This window comes from Sprattus sprattus (assembly GCF_963457725.1).
Source record: "Sprattus sprattus genome assembly, chromosome: 5".
NCBI classification, from domain to species: Eukaryota; Metazoa; Chordata; class Actinopteri; order Clupeiformes; family Clupeidae; genus Sprattus; species Sprattus sprattus.
Genome location: NC_137924.1, coordinates 34,171,424 through 34,189,881, shown reverse-complemented (window position 1 = coordinate 34,189,881; position 18,458 = coordinate 34,171,424). Strand labels below are relative to the sequence as shown.

Below are 18,458 nucleotides of genomic sequence, written 5' to 3'. Positions count from 1 at the left end.
TTACATTTGGCCATTGAGCAGACACAAACGTACAAAGGAGGGAACAATCAAGCTACGAGCAATAGAGACCTAGTGTAACAATAAATACTAAAAGTGCAGGAATGTAAGTGCAAGTTAATTACTAGTTAGAGGAGATAGCATAAGAGGAAGGATAAGAAGAGGTAGAGGAAGGGAGAGGAAGGAAGAGGAAGTGCAAGTTAGGAGAGGAATTGCTGAATTAAGGAACATATAAAACTAAATGTTCCATAACTATGGCCAACTGTTTGAGATATGTTTTGAATGATATGCTGTAGGCATGGGTACTGTACCTCGGCCCTCCTCCAGCCGGTGCCGGCGGTTAATCCGCTGCCTCTTCTCCTCTTGCCGTATCTGGATGTGCTCCTCGATGTTCACACCTGGGGAAGGAGGGATAGGGACAGCTAAAATGAAAGAAAAATGGAGCAACAGGCCAAAAAAAGAAAGAAGAAGAAAATGGAGAGAAACCAGAAACAAAAAAACAAGACCATGGATGAACAATTACCACACATACAGAAGATGAAGATGCAGACCTCTGCAAACACACTATGAGCAGCAATCAGGCAGAAGCAAACACACTATGAGCAGCAATCAGGCAGAAGCAAACACACTATGAGCAGCAACCAGGCAGAAGCAAACACACTATGAGCAGCAACCAGGCAGAAGCAAAACACACTATGAGCCGCAACCAGGCAGAAGCAAACACACTATAAGCAGCAACCAGCCAGAAGTAGAAGGTTACTAGAACTGCAGGCTTGTGGCAGACGACCAAATCATAAGACATATGAAGACAAAATGCAAAAGTGGAATGATAATTGATTTTAATGGTGGGTAGACAGACAAAGGTACCTAACAGCAGGTCCAAAGGTATCATCTCCTTCACAGCGTCAAATATGCCCCTTTGTCTGGCCTCCTGGCCATCCAGCTCTCGAGCACACGCCTTACAGCAACCGCAGGCTGAGCATCCTGACTCACCCGAGCCACAGCCACAGATGCTGAAAAGTAGCACACACACATAGGAAATTTAAAGGGGCAGAATTGAATGTCAGGCACTGTGTCCGTCACATTGGGTCTGCCTGTCTGTCTGTCTGTCTGCCTGCCTGCCTGCCTGCCTGCCCGCCTTTTGACCTAGCAATTGTGTTTTCTCATCCTCTGTAGGATTTATATGTTTCGGAACTTTCATATCTTACCTGAGGTAAAAAGGCTTGGTTTTAAACAATGTTTACATTTAGAAAGAAAATTAACTGGGTGATGTTTGGAGTGTCTCTGCATTAATTATATGAGCCAATCAAGTCTGATCAAAATTACTAAGTACAGTAGATGTTGTGTCCCTCCAATGCATTGTCTAAATTTCACAAAATCTGATCTTTAAAGTAACACTATGAAGTTTCTAGAGCTGCCAGGTAGGGGGCTACTTTGACATTGTACATGTACATTAAAGCTCAAGTTAGTGCAAGGCTGTGTGCATGCATCCACTCACTCACCCTCCAGGCACCCGGTCTGGCCGGCCACTGCTGACACAGCTGGCTCCATACCCGGTGCAGTCTCCACACACGGTGCACACCATACACTGGTCCAGCTTCCACTTGTGAACGCCTGGCTGGCACATCACAGACTTCTCCTCCTTTTCATCCAACTCATCCTCCAGGTCTTCATCCATGGCAGTAGCCATGTTCTCTACTCCGAAAACTGAATCATATAAACATGCTCTTTAGTGACTTATTAATGTTCCTCAGATAAGCTCCAACCCTACTGTGAAAGCAGCCAAAGCCATGATTATGGCAGCTGTGATATTAGCAATACAAGACAAGCGCTATAGGACACAGGACAGTATATAGCCATTAGTGTTTCATGTGTACTGAACATCTCTGTGTTTGAATTCTCATGTGATCTTTGCCAGAGGATTTGTAATCATAACATAGTATGTAATCACCAACACAATTAAAAGTAACACAAATATATGCAAAACATGCATTATAGGATTGAGTCTCTGTGATAAGTGGAAAAGACAGTTGTTGAATCAGAATCCACACTTCAAAATGACAAAGATGCCAGATGAAAATAATCATTACTGCCTCATCTTATCTTGAATGAATCTTAACTGGCAAATGTAGTCTTTCCAGTATACGTTCTGAACTCCTTACCTTTCCCAGCCTGGGTTATCACTCCTGTGTCTCTGCCACATTGACCCTTGTTGTTCACTCCAAATGTCCATACTTCCCCACTCTTGGTGAGAACACAGGTATGAGCCTTGCCCATAGCCACCTGAGTTACAAAATGGCCCTTCAGGTCGGTGACTTGACCTAAACAGGAGAGAATGGCCATTTACTTCACAGTCAAGATGACATGATTCATGTTTTTTTGCACTGTTTGAGATAAAGCACACAAATTAAGATAGAAATACAGACTGCAATAAATGCTCATAGCCCTCTTACAGGAACTGTCACTGTAGATAGCATCCTTCCCAAACATGTACAGTTCGCCATCCTTAGTGATGATGCTGCTGCTGCCATTGTTGCAGGCTGTGTAGATGGCTATCTTGCTCTCCAACTTGATCATTTTCTTGGGCTTGTAAGGCTTCGGCTGCCTGCGACTCTTGGCTGTGAATTTAAGACAAACAAGTCATAATGCTGACAAAGACAACTGCTCTTACAACACAATTCAGTGTTCAATAATATACACTAGATACAGAGATAAATTGTTTTATTACAGATATAATCAAAGCAATGAAAACAGGCCCATACTTGTCTCTCCATCCTCCCCCTTACTGGCCAGGCCCGTGAAGAAGACACTTCCATCCTCTGTTACCAAGAGGGCATGAGAGCCATCATGGCCCACAGAGAACTGCACAATCTTGGGTGATTTGGTAATTGGTAATTCCACCCATTTCCCAGCTGATGGGCCACCTTGTTTGATACCAAGGCTCTGGTACTTCCCTGTGTAGTAGATCTGTTGAAGACACAACAAACTAAATGTAACAAAACAAAACTTATAATAGTTGCTAACAAGGAAAGACAGAAAGAAAAACAACTGTCAAAACAACTTCAATATTCTACCTACTGTTCCATTACTACTGGTTTCTTGTATCAACTGAAACGTTTTCCATTTTTTTTTCTCCATTGTGTTCTCCCACAAAATTGGCTGATAAAGTCCACACAGTCCCCCTACGCAATCTCAATTTAACCCCTGGGAGAGGCTTACCAGTCAAGTCACCTGGATGTCTTTGAGTCATATAAATGTGGTCATGCTAAATGGAGACCAAAATTTAGTTTATTTCTGCAACGGAGGCAAGGGTGGACAAATCAAGTGATGAATTGCCCCCAATGTGCTTGGACTGTGTAGCATGAAGTCATAGGTCTGCTGGCCGACAACTAGCAAACATCACTTTTAACCATGTAACGCCGCCAGTGCCTAAAAACTGACTTTTTGAAGAATGCTCCTAATGCAGTGTAAAATATAGCGTGTCATTTAAACATCCCCTGAATCGATGTCACATGTCATTTGTTTCATTTTACATTAGGATTACATTGATATTTTTGTTTGTTTGCATCAATCATGCATTTGTTTTCTTTGTGTAGTGCTTGATAAATTCAATCAAGGGAAGCAGAAGTTGTGCCATAATGGTTCTCTGACACATTGAGCAATTTGTTTTTGTTTTCACGTTGACTGTTTTGTCCATTTGTTCTTTTTTCTTGTCGTGAATTTGTTCAGAGGGCTTGAAGAGGCAGGGGACGAACATGTATGCTAAGGAAATGCTTAGGTTTCTCAGCATCATCATCTAACTCGTCCTGGTAGAACTTCAGCTACCCAGGTCCTATGGAGGAGGGACCGCTTGCACCTACACTCCTTCATGGGGGGAGCTGACTTGTCTCATAAAGTACTTCTTCTTAACACAGTAGACCAGGCATTGGTATGTGAAGCTGTTTCATATTTACTTTAATTTAAGCCATGATTGATCATTGTTCAATATCTACAACTTTAGATAAAGAGTGTAGTTATAGCGTAGTAGTACAAGTCGTTTGAAAATAAAATGTAACCTGCAGTAACAGGTTTAATAAATATATGTATATATTTTTCCTTGTTGTCAAAAGGGGTCCATTCATGAAAAGTTTGGAAACCACTGATCTACACTCACTAGATCTAAGAGCACCCATACCTTTCCTGAGGCTGTCTTCATCAATGCAAACTCCCTGCCCGCTCCCAGCAATGCTGCCTCTTCATCAAATCCTGTGCCTGAGAAACAGAATTTCAAACTCAAGAACATATAGACCAGGCAAGGCAGGTTTATTTATATGGCACAATTCATACACATTGGTAGTTCAAAGTGCTTTAGAAATTAGCAGATTAAAGAACATAGAAACATATCTTAAAAAGGTAAAAGTGCATTAAAACTTTTTAAAGAGACATTCAATTGAAAACTTCCATAATTGGCAGTCAAACCCTAAATCATCCCAGTACAAATGTCAAGACATGTCTAGTCAAGTATCCAGTACTCCTTATGAAGTGCCACTCACTGATAATGTGCAGCTCCTTCTCTAAGTCGAAGAGGGAGATGCCACAGGCATGGAGACACTTCCTGGCCAGCTTCAGCTGCAGTTCTTGCTGCAGAGCCAGGTCTGAGCTGGCAGCATAAATGCGTACCACAAAGCCATCCTGTTTTGCCATAGCCAGAGAAACAAAGTCTTAGATAGCAGCATCCACTCAAGTAGGGTTTAAAATTAATGAATTCATTACAAAAAAAATTCACAAAAAAATTACGAAATTATCTCAACAATGGACACTCAAACCTTCAATGTCTGATTGTTACAGGGAATCATTTTTTAAACATAGGCCCTATTTTAAGGTCTTCTTGGGTCAATTTACGATCGAAATTGGCCTAGCATTGAGAACACTATAACTGACAACCACAAAATGGCTATACAATGTAATAACATTGGGCAAGCATCTGTGTCAAAATAAACCACTTGTTTTCACAACTGACCACCGCTTATAATGTTGTGACATTGGAGAGATTAGTGTCTAATGGCTCGGAAGGGATCCCTTCAGAGATAGACCTGTGTCTCTTTACCTAAATAACTCTAAAACTGTTTCAACTGTAAATAACTCTAAAACTGTTTCAACAGTTTCTGGTGTTTAGGTTTCAGTTTCTGTAGAAAATGACTGTAGAAACTAAATTAATTTGGTATCTCACCCTTGCCAGCAAAAAATAGTGAGCTATGCTAAATTAGGCTAAAAAGATGGTTAACATTAATTCTACCCATATTCAGCATAATCAATGACAGTACAAGCCAGTTCTGAAATGTCATATGCCCATCACTGTTGTGTTGGTTCAAGGACCAGCGCCATAGGATGGGAAAGGGATGCAGACGCACACAGGCCCAGTCTTAAGGGGGGCCTGTGGATAACACACAATACTCTGAGTCTCGAAGGACCTGACAAAGGGCTGTTGGCGCTTCCCGGAGGTCTGTGGGAAACGTGAAAATCCTGTAGAATCTGATACTTTACAATGCCTTTATGTCCTTGGAGTGGTGACTATGTTTTTGTAATAATACATGGGTTTGTGTGATGAAAATGAAGGAATACCAATGTGTCCAAGAAATTAACAGAGCAAGGATGAATAGTGACTTATTCTAGCCCCATCCTTATCTCTCGTTGCCAAGCTAGCATGTCCAGCATTCTGTTACGCCTAAGCCTTGTAAAAATCTATGGTTTTTAGCTCAACAGTATAGAAGCGCTACTAAAAGCCATTTCAGGCGTATGTAATATGTTGCTACTCACTGTGCTTGCATATGTCCACTTACAAATTACTGTCATGAAGCATCAGTTTGTCACAGGTGTGCAAATATCAAAAGTTAATTGATGTTCTAGAACACATCACGATAGGAAATTCAACCAAGCATTAGTATAATAGCTGACTGAATGAACTGACAATAATCTTGATAAATCTTTAGGAAATCAGTGATGTCATGAGTAAGTAGGTAAGTATTTTTATTTCAGATAAGATATTGTATTTATTAAACAGTCACACCAACTACAATGATTTCAGGGGACCGCTACATTTATTATCATTTTACAATATTTGGCATTTTGCGTTCTGTGAGAATGCTTCTATTTGACACTTTTGTCCAATTTAACATTCAATTTCCATTTTTCGCATTATGAATGGTTATCATAAAAATTGGAGGGAAAAGTTGAGGCTTTGCATTAGGTATGTCCCCTGTTTTTTTAAGGAAAGCATGCACTCAAGCTCCAAAGGTTTGTCAAATCATGCTGCAATACAATGAGTAATATCACTGTTCCAAAGAGCCTCTGTGGAGTTACTGAACTGATCTCAGTCTTCTAGTACTCCTAGAAATGAGGCTGTGAGGCCGAGGCCATGTGACCCTGGAGAAAGGCCATTGTGGTCAGCACTCCTTGGCCTTCTGTCCTTGGCTCGTATAACTCTTATTGCTTTATTCATGGATTTTTTTTTCAGTCAATCTATTTAGAGCACTTTGGTTTAACTCCTGTTGTTTTTAAAGTGCTATATCAATAAAAGTCACTTAAGTAGTTCTTGCAATCATTGAGGTGTGTTTGGGATCCTTATGCTGCTGGCATTTCAAACCTTTTCCACACCTATGCAAAGAGTCTCTCCTCTACCTCTCCAGGTGACAGTAGGAAAAGCACGCCTAGACTTGGATATTTCCCACCAACATTATTCACTGTTGTTTTTATACTGTGGTATCAATCTCTCTCCTGCTTGTCTCCTTGCATTTACCCTTCTGTCAGCAGAGAGGTCTATTGAACTTGATTCACTATAGTGATTCCCAAGGTTGTTTTAAGCTTTTTACAGGCTCATGTAAAGCACTGAAAAAGTCAGACTTTTTTTGTATCCCTTCATACCATCACCATGTCTATGATACCTAATACAATCAGTTCAAATCAAATCAAAACAAAAACATCCCAAGGTGTATGTTCTTTAACTTGAGTAAGGAACCACAGTATTGTTGTAATGACAAACATTGGATGATTGATTTGTAGAGAATTGGAACTCACATCTTTGCAGGCGGCAATCTGATTAATATGCTCTCCATCAGTGAAAACAATGTTCTGGCCATCTGTTTGCAGACCTTTAGACATAAAGTGCATTATTCATACATGAGTGGAATGAGGAACCAGCAGAAAAAAGGCCCATACCTTCTTAAGATCTTCTCAAGTCCATCAGCAAAACATCTCAAACCCTACTAAACCACTTAGCATTCACAAACAAAAACGTTTTGGCAGAAAACCTTTTCTGGAAGTTTGTACTGCTCATAGATCTGAACTAAACTAACGTTAAATGAAACTACAATGAGAACAAACAAGTGAAAAATATATGTTATCAAGATTTGTGTCGTTGTCAGTAGTAGTAGTTGTAGTAGTAGCAGTCATAGTAGTAGTAGAAGTGGTAGTTGTAGTTGTAGCAGTAGTAGTAGTAGTAGTAGTAGTAACAATAACAAATAAAAACAATTGTAAATCTAGCACGTCATGGGGGAAATCATATAATCATATGGGGCTAAGTAGCAACGGAGTAACCCTGGAATGGTAATAGTGCCGTCAGGTAGATAACTAATCAGCAAAAGCCCTATGTGAAGCATTGGGTCAGCGGTCTTTTGGGGGAGTAAAACTGTGTTTATAAATCTCCAAAGTGACCCATGTGATAATGTTGGTTTGAATATATTACATAGCATGTGATTGCAACAGTGAAAACTAATTATACCAACAGTACAAAAACATGGTAAAGTTATTTAATAACATTGCAAAAGCTGTGAATTTCACATAAAAGTCCATGGGAACTATAGAAGGTGTACCACCCACCCGTACGTACGTAAGTATCGATCTATACACACACTCACAAGAAAATGTTGTACTTCTTTCTTGAGACATACATTAACCGTAGCCTTACAGCCAGCCACAAATGGAGACTGTCAGATATTTGAATATCGAAAACTTCCTATGAACCTACCTAGCATGGTGACGGTTGACATGCACACCCTTCCTTTGAACAGTACCTGGCATGGTGACGTTACATATGAACAGTACCTGGCATGGTGACGGTTGACATATGAACAGTACCTGGCATGGTGACGGTTGACATATGAACAGTACCTGGCATGGTGACGGTTGACATATGAACAGTACCTGGCATGGTGACGGTTGACATATGAACAGTACCTGGCATGGTGAAGGTTCCCTCTTGTTCTAGTGTCTCAGGGTTGATCCTGAGGGCAGTCACATTGGGACTACTCATGTCACAATACAGCAGGCAGTCCTAGGTAGAAACAAATCCACACACAAACAATGTCACATCTGTCAAGACCTGTTCTTAAGGCATCCACAGACACAAACAGTGCCACATCTGTCAAGACCTGTTTTAAACGCATTCACACACACAAACAATCTGTCAAGACCTGTTCTAAACGCATCCACACACACAAACAATCTGTCAAGACCTGTTCTAAACGCATCCACACACACAAACAATCTGTCAAGACCTGTTCTAAATGCATCCACACACAAACTATGCCACATCTGTCAAGACCGGTTCTAAACGCATCCACACACACAAACAATGCCACATCTGTCAAGACCTATTGTAAATGCCGGTTATCTTAAACATTACACTACATTTACTAGCTCAGCCTGAACTGCTGCCGCACCTATCAAAAACTCAAGGTCTTTGCTGTATATTCACATGACGCAGAGATATTATTTCAAACACTGTGATTGAGTCATTGAGCTTGTGTGCTAAGATATGTGGACGCAACAGTAAGCTAGTATACATTGGAGACGTCTTGGAGTATACCTGGACCCACAGAACAAAAAGAAAAAATGCTGTTCAAGGTGTACCTGAGCGAATCCCAGCCATGATTTCTTGTCCTTCCAGTTTCTTATACGTGAGGTGGAATTATACACATGGCCCTGAAATATGAAGCACTTTACATCAGGGCAATACACAAGCAATGAATAGAATATAAAGCACTTTACATCAGGTCAATACACACTAACAGTGACTCTTTTTATTACGTTTTTCAACAGAATTGAAGCAATCCTAGACTTAAATGTGTTTGCTTGCTGCTAGCAGTATGATTATGAAGAAGCTGATTCTGTGCTGGGCTGGTGCATGTGTTAATATAATGTTTCAGGACTGTACAGCTAACATCTCTCTCATTTCAGTTTGACTACAGGAAAGCATAGCACAGAGCCAACTTGTGTATAGCCCATCATTCAATTCTGATGGAAATGTGCAAAATATGGTTTCGGTTATTTATTTAGCATATACTGAATTCTTTCTTCGTGTAGCCAAATTTCCCAAATCTATAAACTTCGGTCATAAGCATGGCAATAGCCATAAATAGTTCTATACTGAGAGTTTTTGAAGGAAGGAAGGAAGGGGCATTTAAATATCCCCTTACATTCTGTTACAGTATTAACACACAAGACAACAGAATGTTTGATCTGCAGCACATTTTTGTAAGGTTTTAAACAAATGGAGTGACGTTTCAGTGTTTCAGTAATTCAACATAAAAGGAAAAGTAATTTATTGTACTATGAAAATGCAGAGCATCTGGACCGTTTTTGTGATTGTTCTGATTCTTCCTGTTCTTTTGAAACCCAATGGGCAGCTTAAAGCACAGGTTGAATATGCACTAAATCCTGACCATATATTCCAAATTGGTGAAATGACTCATGGAGGCCAAATGACCCAACTTTGCCTGTAGGGGACACATTTTGTTTTTGTTTATATCTTGGGACCTTCTGTGGGTAAGAACAAAAATATTTGGCTGTTTCAACACCTTGCACAAGTTTATATTTGCCAGTGTAAATGGGTGATATCCCAGAAGTTTTTTTATTTACTTTCATCATTTTCTACATGGTAGAAAACACTTTTTTTGTCTTGTACATCATTCCATATGTGTTCTTTCGTAGTTTAAATGTTTTCAGTATTAATCTACAATGAAGAAAATAATACAAGTAAAGAAAAAACTTCTCAAAAAAATTAAAGGTGTGTCCAAACTTTTGACTGGTACTGTACAAGAAGTAAATAATTGCCAGTGTAAATGGCCGATATCCAAGAAGTTAATATTTGCCAGTGTAAATGGCCGATATCCAAGAAGTTAAATATTGCCAGTGTAAATGGCTGATATCCCAGAAATTTCCCAGAATAATGACACAAAGAAGCTTAAGTACCAAATTTGAAACAAATTGGCCACAAGGTGGGGTTGCAAGTAAACTGCAATGCATTTCCCTCTTTACAGTAGCTCTGGCATGGTCTGGTCCTTATGCAAGTCCTTGAGTAGAGGCCCATTATTTAGTCAATAAAATACAGTATTAAAAAAAGTTATACTGCACTTTGAACTACTTTGAAGGTTTCTATGTGGGTATAGTTGTACTGTGTCTGTGTCTGTCTGTCTGTCTGTCTGTCTGTCTGTCTGTCTTTCACTCCTCATCTATCAATCTTACATTCTTTCTATCTGTCTTTCTATTATTTCTTTAATTTTCCCTGTAATGTCACACTGTACAAGACCAACACACTCTACATGACCAACACACTCTATCATCAACACAATCCATCACTGTTAAATCATTTTTTTCTCTCTGTAGTAATATTTAATGTCTTAATCTGTTTTCTTTGTCTTTCTCTCTCTTTAAAAGGAAATCTTTGGGATGTACCTGGACCCTCTTTTTTTAGATCTTTCCTTCAAAATTCTACCAAGCATACTTAACAATCGATATACTATTCAATAGTTTCCTAGGAGACAAGCATCTGCGTCAAAGGTAAAGCGCTTGTTGTGGCCACTGTCAGGCTCGTAAATGTTATTATAAGGCTCTGACAACATGGAGAGATTCCCTACAGATTCCCTACACCTGCATCTGTTTATCTCAATGGTTTACCTCTCTCTATGTCTTTTCTTTCTGATAAAGCAACCCATTTCGTGCCTGTAGTCGATTAACCCATTGTGGGGTTGTTTTTTAATGTTTAAAAAAGGAAAAGTAATTGACCTAGTCATTTTCAACAGTGTCTTTTCAATTTTCAGTGCCATATCTCTAATATGCATCAAATTGTGCAAAAAGTATGCAAACTCTAAAATGTATTCAATGTATCCCATGTTTCATGAAATTCCTGGCCCTGAACACTTTCATTTTTTCACTATGAATTTGGTCTTCCCTTGTGGCTCAGTGGCAAGGGGTTTGTTTTGCAATCTGAAGGTTCATGGTTCAAGTCCCATCTTCCTCCTTCCCTTGGAGGCAGTTCATCCCAAATTTCAGAAGTACATGCACAGGGCAACTATTTTTTTTCTCTGCATCGGTTCATTGATACATCATTCTTATTTCAGTTGAGCGAGTTAAGCACAAATAGCTTATTTGACATTACTGTATCAATTTTATCATGATGAATGAATGGTTTAACATTTAAATAGTCCTGAACCCTTAAAGTGCTTTTTCAAATATCATAGAGCACTCATCACTTTACTGAGAATGTGATGCTCCCATGTTCACGATATATTCTATCCAGCAAGACAACACACAACATTTAATAGAAAAGAATGTAATGCCTACCCGCACTGTGCCACTATATCCAGACCCCAACTTGAAGAGACCATCCTTGCAGAGCAAGTAGAGAAAAGAGCCATCGGTCTGCAACAGGCAGCGCTCGTCCTCATCAATGCTCAGCTCCCGCAGCATCCACTTGTTCATAAGGGCTGCATGCTTAATGCCATTCCCAAACCAATCCTGGATTTGGATCTTGCCCACCAGCACTGCCTGTACACTCCTCTGGAGCGCATTAAGGATGGATGGCACCTAGAACACACAGATGGGGCACACGTCAGGACACTCATATGCAAGACAGCAAAGGAAAGTCTATGTATGTGATTTGAAAGCAGTTATTTGTGCCTCTGTTTTGGCAACCAATTGCTAGCACTTACATAAAGAGATGTATCAGGACAGTTCTATTGCATGCAGTAGCCCATCAGAAGTGGCAGAAGCACTTCTGATGGGGTACAGTCCTTGTTACCAGTAGGCCTGAAGTTGGTTTTAGTTTGTACAGCGGTGTGTCACAGAAGAAAACAGAGCAGTGTCAAAATCGATTTCACACCACTGGGCACAGAAACACACCTGCTCATAAGCGCACAGGTGTTGCACTTTTTGGTTCTATGGACTGTAACGCAAAAATGTAAGAAAAGCTTTCACAATACTATATTCCCAACTATATCTACAAAAAACACCAGTCAGCATGCTAGCAAGCTTTTATCAGTGCCAACTGTGCGGGAAAAGGTTTAGGTCGGTAGTAATAATAATTACTTGCTCCTGCTGCAAATAGTCCAGGGCATAAGCAAGACAAAAATCATTTGGTAGGTTGTGTATCTCCCGATACATACAATTTGTAAAGAAAGTGAAGATTGATTTGTGTATATATGCTTAATCATTTCATAGGTTTCAAAAATAATCACAGAGAGCCTGATAGTATGGCCACTGACAGGGTCTACATATTTTAACTGAATTCAAATAATTTTGTCGTTCAGAAAATGCTGAGAAAATTAGATTACATAAATTGAAAACTATAAATGGTCTGTCACAGCCACATGCATCTCTACAAACTATAAACACAGCTTAAAGAAATCATTGCTGGAATCATACACAATGCCTGGAAGTATTTGGGTCATGACTGGGAGAGATATGGCTGAATGGGCTAAGTTTGTAACAATTAGGAAGAAGAGAAGAAACAAGAACAAGGAACAAGAAACCATCACTAACATTGGAGAGAGAGAATGAATTGAAGTGGAAAAGAGCGAGAGGACATGGGGGAGGAAGGTTATGGTTAGAATGATTGATAGATCAAGTGGAAGACAGAGATAAGTAGGAAAAAAGGAAACAAAAAAAGTCAAAAGAAGCTGACATCGATGTTCTTCTATTCGAGTAATAGAAAGAAAAGCGGGAAGACTGAAGAAGTCTGTGAATGCATTTAAACAAAAAGAGGCAAGATGGAAAGAAGAAAAGAAAATGGAGTGATGCAGAGATGGAGTGTGACAAAAACGAATTAGAGTGGGAAAGATAGTAAGCCAGAGAAAGAGTATGGGAGGTGCCTCTTCTCAAATACTCCTCTGGTGCTTTTTTCATTGTTTATTTAGGTTGCACTCGTCAGCGCAGGTGATCGTGATGTAAAACCATTCTTAGCAGTTTACTTTTGTGTGACTAATGAAATGTTAACCTTTTGGCTAGATAGCCTATTTACCTTACGGTCATTACTATCGCTTGTTTGTTGGCAATATGTGAACGCTTTCAACTTGGAAGTGGGACATTACAAAATGAGACCTTTCCCAATTCCCTTGCCTGAATGCACGACTAGTTACAGAATTCCATTGAAAGGGACAGAGAGAAAGGAAGCCTTCATAATGGTTGCATTGCTTGGCATGCACTGTAACTACACCATGCAAAACCCTGTAAAGTGTTCAGTGCTGTAAATACAAGAAGCCTAGGAATAACAGTACAGTGGTGTGAATACAAGAAGCCTAGGAATAACAGTACAGTGGTGTGAATACAGGAAGCCTAGGAATAACAGTACAGTGGTGTGAATACAAGAAGCCTAGGAATAATTGTATAGTGCTGTAAATGTTAGAGCCACTTGAAACTGTAGAACCTGTCTGGCTCGCAAAAGTTTGAGAACCCTGCTGTAAATGAAAGATTGAAAACCCTGCTGTAAATGAAAGTTTGAGAACCCCTGCTGTAAATGAAAGTTTAAGAAACCCTGCTGTAAATGAAAGTTTGAGAACCCTGCTGTTAATGAAAGTTTGAGAACCCCTTCTGTAAATGAAAGTTTAAGAAACCCTGCTGTAAATGAAAGTTTGAGAACCCTGCTGTAAATGAAAGTTTGAGAGCCCCTGCTGTAAATGAAAGTTTGAGAACCCTGCTGTTAATGAAAGTTTGAGAACCCTGCTGTTAATGAAAGTTTGAGAACCCTGCTGTTAATGAAAGTTTGAGAACCCCTTCTGTAAATGAAAGTTTAAGAACCCCTGCTGTAAATGAAAGTTTAAGAAACCCTGCTGTAAATGAAAGTTTGAGAACCCTGCTGTTAATGAAAGTTTGAGAACCCTGCTGTTAATGAAAGTTTGAGAACCCTGCTGTTAATGAAAGTTTGAGAACCCCTTCTGTAAATGAAAGTTTAAGAACCCCTGCTGTAAATGAAAGTTTAAGAAACCCTGCTGTAAATGAAAGTTTGAGAACCCTGCTGTTAATGAAAGTTTGAGAACCCCTTCTGTAAATGAAAGTTTAAGAAACCCTGCTGTAAATGAAAGTTTGAGAACCCTGCTGTAAATGAAAGTTTGAGAGCCCCTGCTGTAAATGAAAGTTTGAGAACCCCTGCTGTTAATGAAAGTTTGAGAACCCTGCTGTTAATGAAAGTTTGAGAACCCCTTCTGTAAATGAAAGTTTAAGAAACCCTGCTGTAAATGAAAGTTTGAGAACCCTGCTGTAAATGAAAGTTTGAGAACCCCTGCTGTAAATGAAAGTTTGAGAACCCTGCTGTAAATGAAAGTTTGAGAGCCCTGCTGTAAATGAAAGTCCCACAAGGTCTTGAAGTGGAAAGGTGCCTTGTACTGCCCACCTAACAGCCTACCTTCTTTTGACTTTTGAATGTTATGACAATAAAGGCAACTACTGGCTGACAGTGCTGATGTTGGTCAGCACAGCAGAAGAATGAGTCTGCCGAGGGGTCTCACCTTTATAGTCTGGCAGGCATGACTACCATTGTTGGTGAGGATTGTTGACACAGCCTGTAGGATTTTGCCTGTGTCCCCCCAGGCCACCACTAGACTGAAGAGACAGGCACAGGAGAGCGCCGTCAGGGCCTGCCCTGTAGGGTCATTCACCCCAGTACTCCGCACGGTAATCTCCAGGAGTAGGTTGAAAAGGGACTCTGTTGATGGTCGAGGCATTGTATTAAGAGAGATCAAATCCAGAAATAAAATTAAAAAAAAATCCTGTATTAAGTAAATGAGTAATCTGCAAACACTAAATGATATGAGAGCTTGTCACATTGAAACATACAGATGTTACTTGCAATTATTAAGTTTCTGTCAAAACTATTTTCAGTTCTGCAAAAGGAATGTGTTTGTGAAGGCTGTAAAATGTTATATAGTGTATGATGGTGAACAAGGACACACCTAGGACGTCTGGCGGTTCAGTCTGGAAGCCCTCCGGCTGCTGGCCCTGCAGCATGTCCAACAGGGCCTGTAAACTCCGCAAGCACAGAGAAGGATGCGAGAAGCGGGTCTCCTTTATCAGCTCAAACACTCCACATAGCCCAATGCCAATGATCTGGAGGAAAGAAAACAGAGAATTGTTATTATATCTTATTTTACACCAACTTCTACAGGCCAACAGGCAGAAAGATATCGCTCTGGTGTATGCAGTGATGCAGCTCAAGACCTCTCAATATTTGAAGATATTCAGGGCACATTTTTTCCTATTTTCAACTTAATAGAATTGTATTGTCTTACAAAGGTTGTCATGTTCCTTATCATTTCAACAATTTGGAATCTATGGAGAGATTCAGTGCATGTGAGACTTGTGGTTTTTGCTGCCCATTTCATTATAAACAAGAAAAAAACATAAGCGGAATCAGAACGAGTAAAGGTTAATAGGAGAATAAGAGAATCAATAATGAGAACAGCCACAAGAGGGTACCATCGTTCCTACTGGTTGACAGATTGTGTCAAATTTCATTCCAATTGGACACGTGTTGCTGAGACACATTTATTTAGTACCTCTGTTTCATTTGCAAATTATTTATCATCTGCCCAACTCTGGTACTCAAAAGCACAGTGGTTTGAATACTAGTTCCACAACATTTTGGTTGTCACTACAATTGACTTGGTACAATGCTGGGAATTGTCTGTGATGGGTTTGTCAAGATCCCCCACAATCTCACAGTAGCAGATTTCAATCCATGAACATTTCAGTCCATTTATACAGGTTACATTTCAACTCTGAACTGAATTGAAATTGACTAAAATAAATAAGTGTTGAGTGAGGGATGCACAATGCTCCACCTCATCACTCACCTTGGGGAGTTTGACAGTGGGTTCATGGTACTCTTCCTCTTCCTCACTGTCCGAGTCACCACTCTGCACAGAGTTGTGTGAGGCCAGAGTAAGGGAGGCATCCTTCTGCTGCCAGTCCAGCACGGAGTGCCGTACATTGCAGTAAACATTGAAAGCCGAAGGGTTGCTGTAGAGCTTGATATCCGACACAGAAAAGGCCCCATCCAAGCCCTCTGTCTGCAAATGAAGTGAATGACAAGTAAAAGATAACAGACTTAGAGTGAGAGACAAAGATGTTTAAACAACTGTTTACAATGCTTACCATTGCGGTTTACATTTACAGCACTTAACTCTTTATTATTTCTTTACTATATGACTGGTTTGGTTTAATATAACCAACATTATTTTCTTGCCGACTAGCTAGTTCACTGCTGTGTGTTAACAGTTATCATTTCACAAATAACTTTCCACAATGGTCACAAAATTCTTCACTTGATTGTTCTTTTCAAAACAGTGTAATACTGTAATAAAACAACTCTTCATGAACCATAGAGACAGTTTAGACACATCCTCTTTGGCAACTAGGCAGCAGTAGACTTCAACACTGTCCAAGTCACGTACGCAGACTGACTACCTGGCATGTCTATTGCGTGGTTAAACACGAATTACGAATGCCGTTTGTGTTAAGATGTGGTGCTTATGAAGATAGCATAGCCATATAGTCATATGCATTATTTTATAGTACCAGGTTTTTTATATAATCCAAGGAAATTGTGAATTATGATAATAGTGATGGCTTTATCAGCATCTGTAAGGTAAAACTCACTCTGAGAATACGAAAATGGAGAAAATTGACACCCAGATTACCAAATACTGACTTTATGGGCAAATGGCAGTTTTACAGCGGACTGCTCTGACGTCATAACAAAGGGCGTGGCACTGTAAGCATTGTATGCTGAGAGAGCAACCCCCACACAGGCTCCACCCCCTGCTGTGGAGGAGAAGGAGAATGCGGCCCTAGCACTGTGTGTGCACTCCCCTATGCCTAGACACAGAGCTGACCTGTAGATGGTCACTGTGTGTGCACTCCCCTATGCCTAGACACAGAGCTGACCTGTAGATGGTCACTGTGTGTGCACTCCCCTATGCCTAGACACAGAGCTGACCTGTGGATGGTCACTGTGTGTGCACTCCTGTCACATAGACACAGAGCTGACCTGTAGATGGTCACTGTGTGTGCACTCCTGTCACATAGACACAGAGCTGACCTGTGGATGGTCACTGTGTGTGCACTCCTGTCACATAGACACAGAGCTGACCTGTAGATGGCTGGAACACCTCAAACTATCTATAAATAGATAATCTAACAGTAGTCCCATCATGGCAATGGCAATCTAAAGTATCTGTACATAGTTGTGTGTCTTTGATTAAAAGTCTCACTTTAGTCTGATGCTAATCAGTGTCACTGATACTTCTTTCCTAGCCTAGCTTTGGTATTGGTTTAAGTGGCAGATGCATTGAATGGGTTTGAGGTAGAAAACCAGACATTCAGGCTCTCTTCTGCACCTCTCTGCCATCCCCATCGGGGGCTGCCTGCTCTCTCTCTCTGTCTTGCTCTCTTGGCTCTCTTTTTCTCTCTCTCTCTCTCTCTCTCTCTCTCTCTCTCTCTCTCTCTCTCTCTCTCTCTCTCTCTCTCTCTCTCTCTCTCTCTCTCTCTCTCTCTCTCTCTCTCTCTCTCTCTCCTTCACATCTCATCTTACTCACCATCTCGTTGGGGTTTGTTTTAAGGTTCTTTGCATTTGATGTATTAAGGCTTATTTGGGTTAATTGGTAACTATGATATTTAACTATTGGCAACATTTAATTTAAAACTATTGTGATTGTTTCTGGTTGTTGACACTAATGTGGTTTTCTATCTTGAACTGAATCTGGTCTTTACTGTAGCTTACCATTTACTGTAAGAAAGAACGGTTCATTCATGCAGCAATCATACAATTCCTCTTTACTAGACAACTTTATTTATGTGATGGAATAGAAAAGCTACCCAGCAATCATAGGGACAATAACAGACCACCTATTATCGGAGACGCTGCCACCTCTAAAGCCATTATGGTATGTTCCCACACTCTAATCATACCAGACAGTAAACATCTAGGTTACATTACAGAAGCAGTTTCAATCAAATCAATTGTGTACTTTCTGACCATTCAAGATCAAATGCCTTATTTTCCATCTGTACTCTAGTACAGTCTAGAGATGGAAACTTGGAGTGATGAGTGATGAAGCCCTCTTACCTTTGTTCTTGTTCTGACCTTTGACTTGACTTTTTGCCGCTTCTTCAGTTTTTTCTTACTCAAAGGTTTCTTGCCTCTGCAACAGATA

The 18,458-nt window shown here is 40.2% G+C and overlaps 1 protein-coding gene across 13 annotated transcripts in view; it reads right to left on the bottom strand.

Moving 5' to 3' along the window:
• mycbp2 (MYC binding protein 2) overlaps positions 1 to 18,458 on the bottom strand; it is a 116,070-nt gene that overhangs the window by 91,723 nt on the left and 5,889 nt on the right. For 10 of the 13 annotated variants that reach the window (XR_013968644.1, XM_080838317.1, XM_080838318.1 and 7 more), the window contains 16 exons: positions 18,371 to 18,446; positions 16,098 to 16,313; positions 15,198 to 15,351; positions 14,754 to 14,950; positions 11,596 to 11,838; positions 8,884 to 8,955; positions 8,209 to 8,305; positions 7,051 to 7,124; positions 4,530 to 4,668; positions 4,172 to 4,248; positions 2,760 to 2,964; positions 2,451 to 2,615; positions 2,160 to 2,318; positions 1,500 to 1,704; positions 865 to 1,010; positions 309 to 419 (listed from right to left, as the gene is read on the bottom strand). Coding sequence is in view for 12 of the 13 variants with exons in the window: in XM_080838317.1 (XP_080694443.1) it covers positions 309 to 419; positions 865 to 1,010; positions 1,500 to 1,704; positions 2,160 to 2,318; positions 2,451 to 2,615; positions 2,760 to 2,964; positions 4,172 to 4,248; positions 4,530 to 4,668; positions 7,051 to 7,124; positions 8,209 to 8,305; positions 8,884 to 8,955; positions 11,596 to 11,838; positions 14,754 to 14,950; positions 15,198 to 15,351; positions 16,098 to 16,313; positions 18,371 to 18,446 (2,336 nt within the window). In the remaining variant the exon portion in view is untranslated. The remainder of the gene's footprint in view (positions 1 to 308; positions 420 to 864; positions 1,011 to 1,499; positions 1,705 to 2,159; positions 2,319 to 2,450; positions 2,616 to 2,759; positions 2,965 to 4,171; positions 4,249 to 4,529; positions 4,669 to 7,050; positions 7,125 to 8,208; positions 8,306 to 8,883; positions 8,956 to 11,595; positions 11,839 to 14,753; positions 14,951 to 15,197; positions 15,352 to 16,097; positions 16,314 to 18,370; positions 18,447 to 18,458) is intronic. The other 3 variants (XM_080838321.1, XM_080838315.1, XM_080838316.1) reach the window with 1 other exon arrangement.